This window comes from Papio anubis, chromosome 1 (genome assembly GCF_008728515.1).
Source record: "Papio anubis isolate 15944 chromosome 1, Panubis1.0, whole genome shotgun sequence".
NCBI lineage: Eukaryota > Metazoa > Chordata > Mammalia > Primates > Cercopithecidae > Papio > Papio anubis.
In genome coordinates this window covers 141131345-141148801 of record NC_044976.1, presented here as the reverse complement: position 1 = coordinate 141148801, position 17457 = coordinate 141131345, and the positions used below count along the sequence as shown (strand labels likewise).

At 38.0% G+C, this 17457-nt stretch overlaps 1 protein-coding gene and 1 pseudogene across 5 annotated transcripts in view; both read left to right on the top strand.

Moving 5' to 3' along the window:
* The window catches only part of MARK1 (microtubule affinity regulating kinase 1), a 143134-nt gene that overhangs the window by 101395 nt on the left and 24282 nt on the right, over positions 1-17457 (top strand). For all 5 annotated transcript variants that reach the window (XM_031655593.1, XM_021927071.2, XM_031655594.1 and 2 more), the window contains 4 exons: positions 8881-8980; positions 10035-10147; positions 13197-13350; positions 13655-13848. In XM_031655593.1, coding sequence (XP_031511453.1) covers positions 8881-8980; positions 10035-10147; positions 13197-13350; positions 13655-13848 — 561 coding nt within the window. The remainder of the gene's footprint in view (positions 1-8880; positions 8981-10034; positions 10148-13196; positions 13351-13654; positions 13849-17457) is intronic.
* Positions 895-6706, top strand: LOC101003551 (annotated as a pseudogene).

Sequence of the window (17457 nt, the reverse complement as noted above, 5' to 3'; positions counted from 1 at the left end):
TTGGCTGATGCCTGTAATCCCAGCACTTTGTGAGGCCCAGGCGAGCGGATCACCTGAGGTCAGGAGTTTGAGACCAGCCTGGCCAACATGATGAAACCCCGTCTCTACTAAAAATACAAAATTTAGCTGGCCGTGGTGGCGAGCGCCTGTAATCCCAGCTTCTGGGACGCTGAGGCAGGAAAATCGCTTAAACCCGGGAAGTGGAGGTTGCAGTGAGCTGATATCGCACCACTGCACTCCAGCCTGGGCATCAGAATGAGATTCCATCTCAAAAACAAACAAACAAAAAAATAGGCTGGGTGCAGTGGCTCACGCCTGTAATCCCAACACTTTGGGAGGCCCAGGTGGGTGGATCACCTGAGGTCAGGAGTTTGAGACCAGCCTGGCCAACATAATGAAACCCCATCTCTACTAAAAATAGAAAATTTAGCTGGCCATGGTGGTGAGCGCCTGTAATCCCAGCTACTTGGGAGGCTGAGGCAGGAGAATCACTTGAACCCGGGAAGTGGAGGTTGCAGTGAGCTGAGATTGCACCACGGCACACCAGCCTGGGCAACAGAATGAGATTCCATCTCAAAAACAAAAAAAAAGTAGGCTGGGTGCAGTGGCTCACACCTGTAATCCCAGCACTTTGGGAGGCCCAGGTGGGCGGATCACCTGAGGTCAGGAGTTCAAGAGCAGCCTGACCAACATGGAGAAACCCCATCTCTACTAAAGATACAAAATCAGCCAGGCATGGTTCCCATGCCTGTAATCCTAGCTACTTGGGAGGCTGAGGCGGGAGAATTACTTGAACCTGGGAGGCGGAGGTAGCAGTGAGCTGAGATTGTGCCACCGCACTCCAGCCTGGGTGACAGAGCAAAACTCTGTCTCAAAAAAAAAAAAAAAAAATTTAAAAAATTTAGATTTCATAAAGTAAATCTCATTTCCCCAAATAACAGATCACTTTTAAGGGTTTGATCCATGTATATATTTGTTCTGACAGGAACATGTGGATATGAAATGAGCAACAAATAAATGCAATTTAACTGAGAAACATCGGAAAATTATCTTCATTTTCCTTCTAATTGCTTATCTCTCAGCTATCAAATCTGCTATTGCTCCTATATTTCTTGCTTAATTTATAGAAACCCTATTCTGCCAGGCACCTGATTTAAAATTGTCAGAACCCTCTTATATTCCATCAATTCCCTCAGAACCAAAATGAATCTTTTCATCAAATGCAATAGATTATGCTTCTGGTTTCTTTCTTCCATTTCCTCATGTCTAGTTCAGTCCTCTGTTCTCTTTCCTGGGCATTATAACAACTTTGTAAGATGTCTTCTTGTTGCTAATCTCTGGATTCTGTCTTACCCAGGGATCTTGTAGCAACATTATTTTAAAACACTACCTTGTTCAAAAACAGGCATCTGTAGTGAGAAAAAACAGCACATAAGGCACAGCCTTTGTCCTCAAGGACTTTAAATAACGTGGAGATAAACCTATACACAACTAACTGTAATCAAAGGTAGAGTTTAATAATAGTAACACTAGGATATAAGCAGAGTTCCATGGGAACACAGGAGAAGGACAGATAAGTGATTAAGATGAGGTTTTACTCATTCAGTTTACAAATATGTACTGACCATTTAGTGCTGGGTACTTTTAGGTGTTGGATATGCAATATTGAACAAACCAGACGTGGATCATTCTTTGATTGGGTTTATGGTCTAATGGTGGAGATACATGATTAACAGGTAAACCAAAATATTACATAACAACAACCTTCATTCAATTGTAGGCAAAGATCGGGGTGCCATGAAAGAGAGTAACAGAAAGGGCCCAGACTTTATGTGATCATTTTGAAATAAAAAGGAACTTAGGTGGGAAGATGGGGAAAACATTCTAGGCAAATATCTTTGTCTTTTATTCCACTGAGAAAATACAAACCAAAAGTCATGAGTTCTCTTCACTTCCCATTCCCATACCTTAAACATTACTGTTGAGACCAACTGATGAGAGGGACGGGAGGCAAGCAAGATGACGCAGACACAGGGCACCAGGAGGAAAGTCTGTTACTACCAGGATGGGGATGTTGGAAGTTACTCTTATAGACAAGGCCATCCAATGAAGCCTCACCAGATCTGCATGACTTATAATTTGCTGCCCAACTATGGTCTCCACTGAAAAATAGAAATCTGTCACCCTCACAAGCCCAGTACTGAGGAGATGACCAAGTACCACGGGGATGACTACATTAAATTCTTGCGCTCAATCCATTCAGATTACATGTTCGAGCTCAGCAAGCAGATGCAGATTCAACATCGGCAAGGACTGTTCAGTATTTGATGGCCTGTTTGAATTCTTACAGTTGTCTACTGGTAGCTCTGTGGCAAGTGCTGTGAAACTTAATAAGCAGCAGATAGACATCGCTGTGAACTGGGCTGTGGGCCTGCACCACGCAAAGAAGCCTGAGGCATCTCTGGCTTCTATTACATCAATGACATTGTCTTGGCCATCCTGGAACTGCTAACGTATCACCAGAGGGTGCTATATATTGACTTTGATATTCACCACGGCGATGGGATGGAAGAGGCCTTCTATACCACAGACTGGGTCATGACTGTGTCTTCTCCTGAGTATGGAGAGAACTTTTCAGGAACTAGGGATCTACAGGATATTGGGACTGGCAAAGGCAAGTATTATGCTGGTAACTACCTGTTCTGAGATGGGATTGATGACAAGTCTTATGAGGCCATTTCAAGCTGGTTGCGTTCAGAGTAATGGAGATGTTCCAGCCTAGTGCAGTGCTCTTACAGTGTGGCTCAGATTCCTTATCTGGGGACTGGTTAGGTTGCTTCCATCTGATCATCAAAGCACATGCCGGCCTGTCATGGTGGCTCATGCCTGTTCTCAGCACTTTGGGAGGCCGAGGCAGGAGGCTCACTTGAGGTCAGGAGTTTGAGACCAGCCTGGCCAACATGGTGAATCCCCGCATCTACTAAAAATACAAAAATTAGTCAGGCATGATGGTGCACTTCTGTAATCCCAGCTATTCAGAAGGCTGAGTCATGAGAATCACTTGCACCCTAGAGGCGGAGGTTGCAGTGAGCCGAGATTGCGCCAGGGCACTCCAGCATGGGGCACTCCAGCATGGGGAACTGAGTGAGACTCCATCTCAAAAAAAGTGGCAGGGGGTCCATGCCAAGTGTGTGGGATTTGTCAAGAGCTTTAACCTGCCTATGCTGATGCTGGGAGGAGGTGGTTCATCATTTGTAATGTTGCCTAGTGCTGGACCTATTAGACAGGTGTGGCCCTGGATACAGAGATCCCTAATGAGCTTCCATACAGCGACTACTTGGAATAGTTTGGATCAGATTTCAAGCTTCACATCAGTCCTTTCAGTATGACTAACCAGAACACGAATAGTACTTGGAGAAGATAAACAGCGACTGTTTGAGAACCTCAGAATGCTGCCCCACACACCTGGGTCCAAATGCAGGTGATTCCACAGGATCCGTCCCTGAGGAGAGTGGCGATGAGAGTGAAGAAGACCCTGACAAATACATCTCGATCTGTTCCTCTGACAGACTAATTGCCTGTGAGGGAGAGTTCTCCGACTCTGATGAGGTGGAAGAGGGTGGCCACAAGAACTCTTCCAACTTCAAAAAAGCCAAGAGAGTCAAAACAGGATGAAAAAGAGAAAGACCTAGATGAGAAGAACAAAGTCACAGAAGAGGAGAAAACAAGGAGGAGAAGCCAGAAGCCAAAGGGGTCAAGGAGGAGGTCAGGTTGGCCTGAAAAGACCTCTCCAGCTCTGGCTTCTTGCCAAGTCCCCCGCCTTTCTCCACCAACACCTCAGATTTTATACTTCTATTTCTCTGTGTATTTATAGGAAAATTTATTAAATATAAATCCCAGAGACTAGACAGAAACCAAGGCCCTGAGCCCAGGGCAGCTATGCTGGGTGAACTCTTCTAGGAGCTGCCTTGCCACTCATCCTTCCATCCTTCCCCAGTTCTTAACTTTGAGCCATAAAGAGTACCAGGTCTGGGTGAAAGGGATACTTTTATGCAACCGTAAGACAAAATCCTGAAATGCCAAATGCCTGCTTAGTAGCTTTGGAAAGGTGCCCTTACTGAACATTCTAGAAGGGATGGCCAGATCTTCAAGGGTCTCCTGTTCTTTTCAGGCTCCTGATGTAACATCAGCCATTTTTAGATTGGCTCTGTTCTCATACCTTCCCAGTGGCTTCAAGTGAGCCGACAAACTGACACTGCGTGCCCTTTGTCTTCCCCTAATTCTGCAGGTGGAGGTTGGTGGTCTAGTTTCCTTTTTGAGATACTGTTTTCATTTTTGAGACTCTTTGTAATAAAATGGTACATTTCTATACAAAAAAATTAAATTAACTGTTTAGACCCCATGTCTCCCCACTGCCTGTCATAGTGGAAAGATGTCTTTTCTCTTGTTGAAAACTTTACTCATCTGTTTGCTGGATTTGGTTATCTACCTTCCTTTTCAGTATCTCACCCCTTCAAAAAGGCTCTCTCTTCTGTAACCAACTGAACCTTGTCTCTACTGACTCCTTTTCCTCAGCTTTTATACATACTTGAATCTTGAATCTCCTCCACTAAAAAAGGCATCCTTCAACCCGGTAATCCCCTTTCAGTGCTGCCATCTTGCTCCTCCTTTGTAGTGAGCCCTTTTGAAGAGTATCTACATTTAAACCATCACCCATTCCTCACCAATCCATTTACCTTCTGGTTCCTAATGCCACCACTCCACTGAAACTTCCCCCAGCAAAGTCCCCCATCTCTATTGCTAAACACACGGGTTACTTATTTAGGTGTCACCTTATTTGACCATGTGGCCATATTTGACAGGACAGCAGTTTCTCCTCTTCGAAGAACTCTTTTGTTGCCTTCCATGTCATGCTCTGTGGGTTTTTCTTTTTGGATTTCTTTTCTTTCTAACCTTTAAGTACTAGTGTTCCTTGAGGCTGTACTCTGAGACCTCTTCTATTTATTCTTAACACTATTCATTCTTCCTGGAGAATCCCACCCACCCCACAGCTTTTATACAGCATCCTCTGTAGGCTAAGGATTCCTGAGTCTCAATCCCTAGCCCAGATTTCTCTTGAGCCTCAGAGTAAAGTATCAGAGTAATTACAGTACATGTTTATTGAGATATCCCACAGTGCCTCAAACTCAGCTTAAGCTGTCTAAAACCGAGCTCCATCTTTCTCCATCCATTATTCCCTCTGTGCGTTTGATATCTCAGTGAATGATACCAACCTCTCAATTCAGTTGTCTGAATAAGAAATTTGGGCATTGTCTTCAATTTCTTCTTCTTTTCATCTCTCCCCCATATCCAGTCATGTAGATATATGGATATCCATCCTTCATAATCATGAATTGTGATTATGAAGTTCCATAAAACTGCATAAATCATTAAGTTTTGTTCATTTTTACCGGCAAAATATTGAAAATGTCTTTGGTTTCCCTATTGCCACTGCGTACCTTTAAATTGGAGTGTCATCATCTCTCTCCTAGATTTAGCTGAAGCCTCTTACATGATTTATGTGCCTCTAATCTTGAACCCCTCTAACTCACTCCCTACATACTGGCCAGAGAGACTTTTCAAAATCATACCATTGAGAGATAACCATTACATGCTGGTTTTGCCTGAGGGCCTCTTTACACCTGCATTTTCTCTCCTGGTTCTTTGTCTTCCTTCCACTTCCTTTTTGCATGATTAACCTGTATTTATTCTACCTGAATCTAACTTTTTACTTACTTAGTATTCTACTATTTATTAATCTTATTCCACTTGTTATTATTTTCAAACTTGTAATCTTAAATTTGAGAATATCAATAAGAAATTGATTTGAGGAACTAGAAGTATTTTGTGTCTAGCTCATGTTTGTTATTTTTCTTTTTTGTCTTTCTCATTCATTATCATAACAACAAATGTCCAAAGAACTCCCATTAAAAAGTAATGTGTTAATAAAAGGACAGTCAGATTCCTTTGTTTGTACTGATACGTGTGTGGAGGGGTAGGATTTGTTATGGATTTACTTTATATATGCTTAAAGACTTTTAAGCATCAGCTGAGCTGCTACTTCCGTATGCCTTCCTTACTTCCTCTGCTTGTGCAGCTGTAGAATTGAATCAATAAAGGTGTCAAGGAGTAGATGGCTGGATTGGAGCTTGATCAATGTGGGAGGAACTGTGTGTACTGTATAACTGTCCTTAAGTAGTTCAATATGTTCTCTGAGGGTTTTCTATGTATTCACCTTCCAACCTAGGAAATTCTGCCAACAACAAAATTTTATTTCTACAGATGCTGGTGCCTGACTCTTGCTGAGGCTTCTGTCAGACATAATGTTTGAGAGGGGAGAGGGAAGGAACAGGAAAGGCCTTAGTATTTTGAGAAATTGTGTGGCAACTTTTGCATCTCTGCTTTGCCCATTTTTTTTTCCTCCTGATGTTCACCCACCCCAACACTTTTCCCTTATTGATGAATATCACTAAAGACACATGGTAGAATTATTTGTAGTAGGTCTCTAGTTTTATTTAAAGTAGTTGAATAAGGCACTTAAATTACCATTGCCCAAAATGGTGAAAAGAAATCAAGTTAGTGATAATTTTTTAAGAGTTACGTCTGCGTAATAGTATTTTTTAAATATATGAATTCTCTAGAAAGTTTAATTTAAAAATGTATCATGTGGCTGGGCATGGTGGCTCATGCCTATAATCCCAGCACTTTGGGAAGCGGAGGCAAGCAGATCACTTGAGCCCAGGAGTTCCAGGCTGGGCAACATAGTGAGACCCTGTCTTTAAAAAAAAAAAAAAATCATATGATGATGACCTCTGGAAAATCCTCCAATTCAGCACAGCAATACTGTTAGAGATTTCGGTTGTTAGAGATCTACCCTGGATTTCTTATTTTCTAGTGATTAGCTTTAGGTAGATATTAATAAATGAGGAGAAGGTACCTGGGCAGTCAAGAAATTAGCCTTCAAAAGGTATATATATGGGAAGTTATTTTTCTAATTAGTGGAATATTGGCAAGTAAAGTTTAAAGATGGAGAAAGTACTTTACAGGACTTGGAAAAAGCAATTAATATATCAGCACCTAGAATGAAAACCTAAAATTCTGTAGTAATAAAAAGTGAACAATCTTTCTAAATTAATACAGAATTATTCAAATAAGTTTCTTCCAGTTCCCCATTGCCTGACCATGAGTATAGTAAATTCTCTACTAGATTGCTTTTTTTTTTGGTGGTGGTGGTGGTAAAAAACACCAAACATATATTTACCCTCTTAACAACTTATAAGTGTGTATTACAGCGTCGTTAACTATGTGTACATTGTTGTACAACAGATTTCCAGAACTTTTTCATATTGTGTGACTAAAACTCTGTACTCGTTAAACAAATCCCCATTTCCCCCTCATCAGCCCCAGCAATCACCATTCTGTTATACTTTATGTTTCTGTGAGCTTAACTACTTTAGATAATCCGTGTAAGTAGAATCATGCAGTATTTGTCTTTCTGTGATTGGCTTATTTCACTTAACATAATGTCCTCAAGGTTCATCCATGTTGTAACATGTAACAAGATTTTTTTTAAGGCTGAATAATATTTCTTTGTATTTATGTACCACATTTTCTTTATCAATTCATTTGTCAATGTACATTTAGGTTACTTCCACATCTTGGCTTTTGTGACTAATGCTGCAGTGCATATAAGTTTCTGAATATCTCTTTGATATTCTGCTTTCATTTTTTTTGGATAAATACCCAGAAGTGGGATTACTGGATCATATGGTAGTTCTATTTTTAATTTTTTGAGGAACCTCTGTACTGCTTTCCGTAGCAGCTGCACCATTTTACATTTCTGCCAGCAGTTCACAGGGGTTTCAATTTCTCCACATGCTCACCAACACTTGTTGTTTCCTGTTTTTTGACAGTGGCCATCCTAATGAGTATAGTGGCCATCCTAATGAGTATAAGGTGATAGCTCACTATGGTTTTGAGTTCCCTGATGACTAATGATGTTGAGTATCTTTTCACACAGCAAGCATGCTTTTTGACCACTTACGTATCTTTTTTGGAGAAATATCTATTAATTACTTCGCCCATTTTTTATTGAGGTTATTTGTTTTTATGTTATTGAGTTGCAGGCATTCTTTACATATTCTGAATATTTACTCCTTATCCAGTATATGTTTTGCCAATATTTTTCCCATTCTCTAGCTTGCCCCCTACAAGGTTGCCTTTTAACAGCCCAGGACTGTCTGTTATTGTCACAGCCTTAGCTTAAATCTGACTCTGGTAATTCACATCAACCCCAGCTTGATTCTTACCTAATTCCTAACTCTAAACTTAAATTTTGACTGCCTTCCCTTTCCACATTGTCTTAGCTATCTTTATTGATAGCTTTACTGCTAACCCTGATTTTCATTCCCCATGACCTCTTCTTTGCTAATATTTTAATAAGTGATGATTTTAAAATAAGGCATATGTTTGGCATAAACCAGGAAAAAATTATAATCTCCATATTAATCTTAAATGTAAAAATTTAAAGCAGAAGTTAAAATCTGCTTTATAAAAAGTAAGTTCTTATGTTAAAATAACCAAATTTGAAAATATTCCCTTTGAAGGAATAAGAGAGGCATGGTGTTTTGAATCAATACATTTGGTGAGTGTGTAGGAAGACAGTCATAGTTGTTGTGTGTGTCCCAAAGTCTTACACCTCTTTTTGACCCACTAATCAAACTAGAAATGTCACATGGAACTTGTTGAGTGAACCAGTAATTTTACATTTGTTAAAATAGAGTTATAGTAAGTGGCTGAATGTTCTGATTGACCACACATAATGTAGAGTTTATTTCCTAGCAAATAATGAAAGATCGATGGATGAATGTTGGTCATGAAGAAGAAGAACTAAAGCCATATACTGAGCCTGATCCAGATTTCAATGACACAAAAAGAATAGGTAAGTATTTAAACATGGTAAGAAGTACTGTCCCTAGGCAGCAAGTCAGAGTTCTTTAGTTTACCAAAATAGTGTTTAAAAGTATAAATAGGAAGCAATTTTTATTTGAAAAATACTTGCATTATCATTTTAATGATAATACACTAAAAATTATACATTTCAAGTTCCCTAATTTGTTCTCATATATATTATGGTCTAATTCAATGTTTGACAATGATGATATAAAACTTAATGTAAATAAATTGAATTCTTTACTTTCAGTTATGCCCAGCAGGAGGAATGGCTGATATGACTATCAGCACTGATCAGACTGATAAGTATCAGCAAACATAGCATGTATTTTAACCAAAGATAGAGAGGCACTGAATTAAGAGTTGAACACTTTGGCTCTCCCTTTCTTTTTCTACTGTCTTAGCAATGTTTATTCTCCCTCATCACTCGTCCTGCTACTGCCCATACCCAGCCAGAGCTGTCCTTCTAACTTGTTCTTTTCATTTCGCAATCCCTTCCCAAAGCCATCATTTAGTCTCAACTGAGTCATCTCAACTGTGTTCCTATGTGACTTGAGGGCAGAGTGGCAGGGGAGAGCATTTTAGGGTATTAGGAACCTGATCAGAAAAACCATGGAAATTCAGATCTCCCAAAGAAGAGTCACCCTACTGCAAATCAGAAAGCAGAAATTGTTAAGAGACGAAAGAAACCACTGCATGAGTAGCTGAGGATGAGTTGAGAGAAAGATAATTTTGCGTGTAACAAAGACTGACATGGTCTTAGACTGGACAAAGAAAGTTAGGAATGTATGAGGCAATGAGAAATTAAGTGGGCCCGTTAATATATTACCCATGATGTAGATAATTTCTGCATGTAAAAGTATCATTGTACAATATCTGTGAAAATATGGTATCCATAGGTTAATAGTCCAGAATTTTTTAAACTACACTAAATTTTCATGACTAAGTTTTCATATTCGAAGTTGGCAGACTTGCCCGTGTTTGTTGATTTGTTTATGAAAATAAAACCATTTTCAGAAAATTTCTCTTTTTTAAATTTCTAGACATTATGGTCACCATGGGCTTTGCACGAGATGAAATAAATGATGCCTTAATAAATCAGAAGTATGATGAAGTTATGGCCACTTATATTCTTCTAGGTAGAAAACCACCTGAAGTAAGTTTTTCACCTTTTCAAATTACTGTGAATTATTTTTTGAGCTTATATATTAGTAAATATATTCTTTGTGGAATCAAAAATAATATAAAGATCCTACTCTAACATTCTTATTTGTTGGAACTCAAAAATCACGATGTTAAATTACAAACTGGTTTTATTTCTGGGTACCAAGACAGATTTTATGAAAGAATAGGCCTACTGTCTTTCTTAGCTCCAGGAGCCACCATTCACAGCCTGGCCTTTGAGAATGGCCTCCCCCACAGCTTGTACATCCAAATGTAACAGTCCCACCAAAGGTAATATGGTTATTCCAGGTGTGCAGAAAAGACAGTGACTGAAACTTGAGGAAGTGATAGCATTTAAAATAAAATGTATGTCTTAAAGGATTGTTAAAAGAGGTAACTCCAGGAAAGGTTATGTGATGACATTTTGCCTTATAAAGTGTCAAGTGACTGATGCTTTCAGTTGGGAATTCTCAAGGCCAGGAGAACTATAATAAGGAGATATACTCAGAAAATAACTGTATACAAATGGTGAACTATGTTAGTCAGTTTTGCATTGCTATAAAGAAGTACCTGAGACTGGGTAATTTATAAAGAAAAGAAGCTTATTTGACTCACAGTACTGCAGGCTGTACACAAAGCATAGTGTTGGCATCTGCTTCTGATAAGAGCCTCAGGAAGCTTACAGACATGATGGAAGGTGAGGGGGAGCCAGCATGTCACATGGCAAGAGGGAGCAGGTGAGAGGTGGGGGAGGTGCCACACTCTTTTAAATAACCAGATCTAGCGTGAACACAAAGAGGGAGAGCTTGTTACCATGAGGACAGCACCAGGCCATTCATGAAGTGTCTACCTTCTTGACTCAAATACCTCCCTCTAGGCCCACTCCAACATTGGAGGTCACACTTCAACATGAGATTTGGAGGGGACAGAGCGTCCAAACCGTATCATGAAGCATAAAAGCAAATGATTCTTTAGCAAAACAAATATAAAGGCTATACATGGAGAGTCAAGAACAGATTGCAGGACATTAACAATTTATTGGAAATTAGACATCTGTGGGAGGTATTTTAGAGACAAAAAGCTGAAATTATTTATAATTCCATAGTAACTGTTAATGGAGCAGTGCATTCCAGCTGGCATATATTGAACCTTTATTGTACCAGAAATGATGCTGGGTACTGTGAATAGAAAGACGAGAAAGTCTCTGCTCTCAAGGAGCCCTTGGTCTAGAGGTGAGGCGAGCAGTTAATAGTATGGTACAGTATGTGTTCTCATTTGGGGGATGCACAGCATACTCTGGGAGCATATAGGTGGACATGTACCTACAGTAGGCTAAGGTCAGACCCACCAAGGCAGGTCTGTGTGACATGTAAGAAGTAGAATTAACAGTAGTACTTGGGGACCAGTTAGAAATAAGAGATAAGAGCCCATGAGATTTCCAATATGGATGACTGTGCAAGCACATTTGCCAAGATAGGAAAAGTACAGATTTCAGGGGGAAGACAAGAAGTTCAATTTGGGATGGTTAAATTTGAGATTCTGTTGGATGGAGCTGTCTATTAGGCATTTGGATATATAGATCTGAATTAGGGGGAGAGATTTGAATAATTAACAGATTTGGAGTCTTCATTAAAGGGGAACACATTGCACATAGTAATGTGCCAGGGACTGTTCTAAGGACTTTACAAATATTAATTAATCTAATCCTCCCAGTGAACCTACCAGGTGGGTACTATTATAATGGAAGAGAATCTTTAGTGGAGACATTAACAGCTAGAGATGTGGTATCAAAGAAGCCAAGTCAAGAGAATTTTAAGTGGGAAATAGTACAAATGGTTATTTCTAAAGGCTTTCAACTGTTTCTACTTAGATTTTAAAGTACACTCCTGAGGTCTTTACTTTTCCTGTTAATTTAAATATAAAAGAAGCACTAATTTTATAAGTATATAACCGTACCATGCATGAATTTAAATGAAGTGTGAATTGTATCAAATATAAATGGATGAGGCTACTGGTAAGTAGTAAGAGCCTGAACTTTGGAGCCAGCTTCACTGGATCTAAGTCCCCCCGACCCCTGCCCTGTCCCAGCACAACCACTAACTGTGCAACTAAGGCAATTAATTTTCTGTGCCTCAGTTTTCTTATCTATAAAATGAGGGCAATAATAGTGCTTATCTTTTAGGATCATTGAAAGTGTTAAATGAATGAGCACTTATAAACTCGAAACAGTTTATAGTGGATTATTATGGGCTTAAAAACTCGGAACAGTTTCTAGCGGATTATTATGTGCTCTGCATTAGCTGTTTATCATCATCAGTATTACTCTGCGATTTATCACTAGTATTATCTGTATATGAATTTAGATTTCCTATTGGGATGCCAGTGAGGCCATCAAAAGTTTGCTGGCAGCAAACAACTTGTATGTTACAAGGAGAGGGATAGTGTGTCAACCCGCAGTTTACCATGCTGAGTTCTAAGTAGATCAGAAACAGTAAACTGTATTTTTTTTTTTTTGCAAATGTGGAGAAAACAAAACAAACAAATCTATATGTATGTTTATATGCATACATATGTGTATATACATGTGTGTATATTTAAAATTTTAGATTTTATTTTAAGTTTGAATCTCAATAATGCCCCTTAACTTTTTTAACCTCAGTTTTTCCATCTGTAAAGTGTAGGTTAATACATCATAGGTTTGTTGTGATGATTAAATAAAGTAACATATAGAAAGAGCTTAGCACAGTGCCTAGTCTATAATAACCATTCAATAATTGGTAGCTGTTCTTTGGTATTTTGACTAAACTAAGGATTTGTACAAGATAATAGAAGATTATGAGTAGTCACTAAAGCATATTCTATCCAGTTCACTCCTTTTCCTGCTTGCCAACTTAAAGTTCTAGGCCCAATACTACACTGTTTTTTCAGTTTGGATTACTTCTTATATAGCTTTAAATCATTTAGAAAATCAAAAGTGCAGTATTTGTGCAAACTTTTTTTTTTTTTTTGCTTTAAAATCCTTGTGGTTTTTCTTCTTATAGTTTGAAGGTGGTGAATCATTATCCAGTGGAAACTTGTGTCAGAGGTCCCGGCCCAGTAGTGACTTAAACAACAGCACTCTTCAGTCCCCTGCTCACCTGAAGGTCCAGAGAAGTATCTCAGCAAATCAGAAGCAGCGGCGTTTCAGTGATCATGGTAGGGGAAAAAGTTAAATAAGTGAAACAACACACGGGTTCTACCTAAACTTGTGTTTTTAAAGCATTGTACATTCACATCTCTATGTACTTGTGTCATCTAGTTCTCACAGACTTATATTACTGAATTATAAATATAATCCCTTTTACAGGGACTGACCTGATTTTTGAAATCACAATTTAATCTTCGTTCAGAGTTTAAAGCATGCAAATGTGGATAATTTTAATACAGAGTTTTTGTTTGTGAGCAGAAAATAAATCAGTTGTTTTTCAGCTCATTATGCTATTTTTTTTTTTAATTATAGCTGGTCCATCCATTCCTCCTGCTGTATCATATACCAAAAGAGCTCAGGCTAACAGTGTGGAAAGTGAACAGAAAGAAGAGTGGGACAAAGATGTGGCTCGAAAACTTGGCAGCACAACAGTTGGATCAAAAAGTGAGATGACTGCAAGCCCTCTTGTAGGGCCAGAGAGGAAAAAATCTTCAACTATTCCAAGTGTGAGTAAATATTCTGGTATATTGCAATTTATTGTAATAACTTGTTTCAGGGTTATGTGTAAAATTTTTATCTTTCATTTTTTTAATGATTGAAAATTTTAAAGGGAATTATACTTTAAAGAACATGTAAAAGGGACCACACTTCTCATAAATGCAAGTTAAAAACAACAAAAAAGAATTCGTTTTTGCATGTATAACACTTAACACAAAATGGTACATTAAACTTTCCCGCTTCATTTTCCTTTTTATAATGTTTCTTTAATATCATATTGGCACATTTCATTTTTATTTACAAATAAGCCGTTTAATGAAGGCAGACTCAGGTAATAATTAATTTATAAAGTTGCCTCACGTTATTCACTTAAAAACAGCAAACCATAGAAATTATGTAATGGGAACTAGAAGAGGGTTTGAAATGTTCTCCCATAAGGCAGCAGGGAAGAATAGAGATAGAACATATAAAAGAAAACTAAGATATATGAAAGGTAGAAATAGAATTGGTAACATTCAGATAATAGGTGTTTTGAAAGGAAAGGGAGCAAAATGAAGGAAGAGAAATAGTTAAAGAAATAATAACAAAAAATAAAGAGGGAAGATTTCATTTTGAAAGGACCCAGAATCGCAAATAGAAGCCAGAAAGAAAATCTATTCCTGGACTCTTGAAGTGGAATTTATAGATACCGAAAACAAGGTGAAGAATATTTTAAAGATTCCAGAGTCAGAGCGAAGAAAACCTTAAAACAAACAAGATTCTGTAGTCCCAGCTACTCAGGAGGCTGAGGCAGGAGAATAGCATGAACCTGGGAGGTGGAGCTTGCAGTGAGCTGAGATCATGCCACTGCACTCCAGCCTGGGCAACAGAGCGAGACTCCGTTTCAAAAAATAAAAAAATAAAAAAATAAAAAAACAAGGAACAAGATTCAGATTGACCTTAGGTTTCTCAACAGCAACATGGATACAGTAAAGTAAAGGGGAAAATATTTTTAAAGTATTTAAAGAAAAGCACATTGAGCCTAGAAATTTTATCTAGCCATGTTGACATTTAAATATGAAGGTACAAAAACCATGCATGTTCTTTGGCATAAAATGTCTCAACTGTTTGACTACACAGTGACCATTTGAAAACACCTTAGTTGGAGGACGTATTCTTACAGGAAGAGAAATGAATCTAGAATGTTGCTGTAAAATATATAGGAGTTGAAAGTAATCAACTTACTGAAGTATTGTATGTAGTAACATAAGCAAAAAGAGGAAAATAATGAAAATTCGGAATCAAAACTCTGGATAGTATCCAGGGCATAAGGATAGACGTGGAGATAACTACTTTAAGAATTGATGGATATAACCGCTTAGCTTCCACCTGATCTGTTTAGAAATGATTGAACTATAATGGGACTTATATTCTTATATTTGCCTTAGAGGACAGTTTCCAGTGTAATCACCCTGCATAGCAGAAAGAAATAATTGATCCTGTACTTTCTACCACTTAATATTAACCTGTCATTTGACTGAACTGAGTCTTATTTTCCCATGAACATACTCAGCTTTGTCTATCTCCATGCCTGTCTTTATGTAGTGCCCTTGCCTAAACATTCCCATTACATTATGAAAATTCCATTTCCATAGATCATTTCAAGTCTTGTCTCCTGGATAGAATCTTTTATGGCCGAATACTCCAAAACTCATCAGCCTTTTCAATTGCTTATCCTGTCATTTAGCTCTTAGCTGCTTATATGCTGTCTTGTTTCATTCACTGTTGTTTTCCCATGTAAACCTTATCTCCCCAAATTTATAATCTGTTGTATATTGACACAGTAGCTTTCTCAGAGTCATTAGTGCTGAAGCATGTAGTGTGTATTCAAAGCATATTTATTAAAGAAGGCATAAAAATTAAGGGATTAGTTTAAATTCAACTTAATTATGCCATACTTATTTATCGTTTTTTTAAAAAACATAAGCTAAAAGATTTTGATAGAGAAATTCTGTTCTTAGCCACATAATACTACAATATATTGTTATTTACTGTTTTAATTTTGGTAGTTTGAGAAACCAAAGTAATGTGTTTTGTTTAATTTTAGCATTTCAGGAGTTTCTAAAGTAAAATTAATCATCTCTTCTTCCCTATCCATTTCCTTTTAGTCTGAGCTCCTAATATAACTAGTGCTAATCGTTTAGGATGAATTCTTCTATAGATTTTCCTTCGTTAAAGAAAACAGACCAGGTGCAGTGGCTCATGACTATAATCCCAGCACTTTGGTAGGCTGTGGAGGATGGCTTGCTTGAGACCAGGAGTTTGAGACCAGCCTGGGTAACCTAGTGCAACTTGATTTCTACAAAGTATTTTTAAATTAGCCTGGTGTAGTATTGCATGCCTGTAGTTCCAGCTACTTGGAAGGCTGAGGAGGGAGGATGACTTGAGCCCTGGAGTTTGAGGCTGCAATGAGCTATGAGCTATGGTTGTACCACTGTGCTCTAGCCTGGATGACAGAGTGACAGACCCTGTCAAAAAAATAAAAATAAATAAGTGAATGAATATGTACATAGAGAATTATTTTATTTTACTTTTTCATAAAAATGAAATCATACTATGTAACATTTTAATTTTTTTCACTTATAATAGTTTGGGGATCCTTCTAGATCAGAACATCAAGATCTTTTTAATAGATGCATATTATTTCATTCGTATTAACAGATAGATATATCATAATTTATTCAACCTTTCTTTTGGTGAAGTGTTCACAGTTTTTCATTTCTCCAGAGTACACATCCTTATACATTTATGTTATTGGTATACGTCTTATAGAGACATTCTCAAAAGTTCCATCTCTAGGTCTATGTGACAACACTTCTTTTTAACCTCAGCCGCAGAGGCAGGTTCCTCATGCTCCTCAGTCCATGACACAGTCACCCTTGGTCTGTGCAGCCCCATCCCCACTCCCACTCACCTCACCTAAAGCCTCGGCTCTGATGTATCTTAGTGTACTTGACTATGTGTATATCTTTGGAATATATACATTTAAATTTTTAACAAATGCTACGAAAGTAATTTTCCAAGTGGTTGGGGTAATTTAGAGAGTAGTTATTTCTCCACAAACTCATCAAAGATTGATGTTATCAATCTTTAGCATTTTTGCCAATCTGAAGGGCAAAAAGAAAAAAAAAGGTATCCATTTGTTTTCAGTTTGCATTTTCTTGTCTATTGGTGACATTGATGGTGTGGCTCACAAAACCTAAAATGTTGACTATATGACTCTACAGAAAAAGTTTGCTAATCACTGCTTTAAAGCCAAAATACACAGCTGTAATACCTTTTCTCTTGAGGTAATTTTTAGAAAGTACTTCAGCATTTACAATTCAAGCCCTGTAATAGTGTAAAATATTGCCTGAACAAATGAACATTTTTACCAGTGTCAGTAGAATAGAATATAATGGAAAATATTAAATCTATTCAAATGGCATGAAACGGTCCCCTTCCTTTCAGATGGAAAAAGAAATAGTGCCCATAACATGCATAGGTAATTAATAGGTGATAGTACATTTAATGTTTATAAAATCAGAATTTTCTTAGTCAATAGTAAAAGCTCTTGCTTGTAAGTATGATTCTATTGA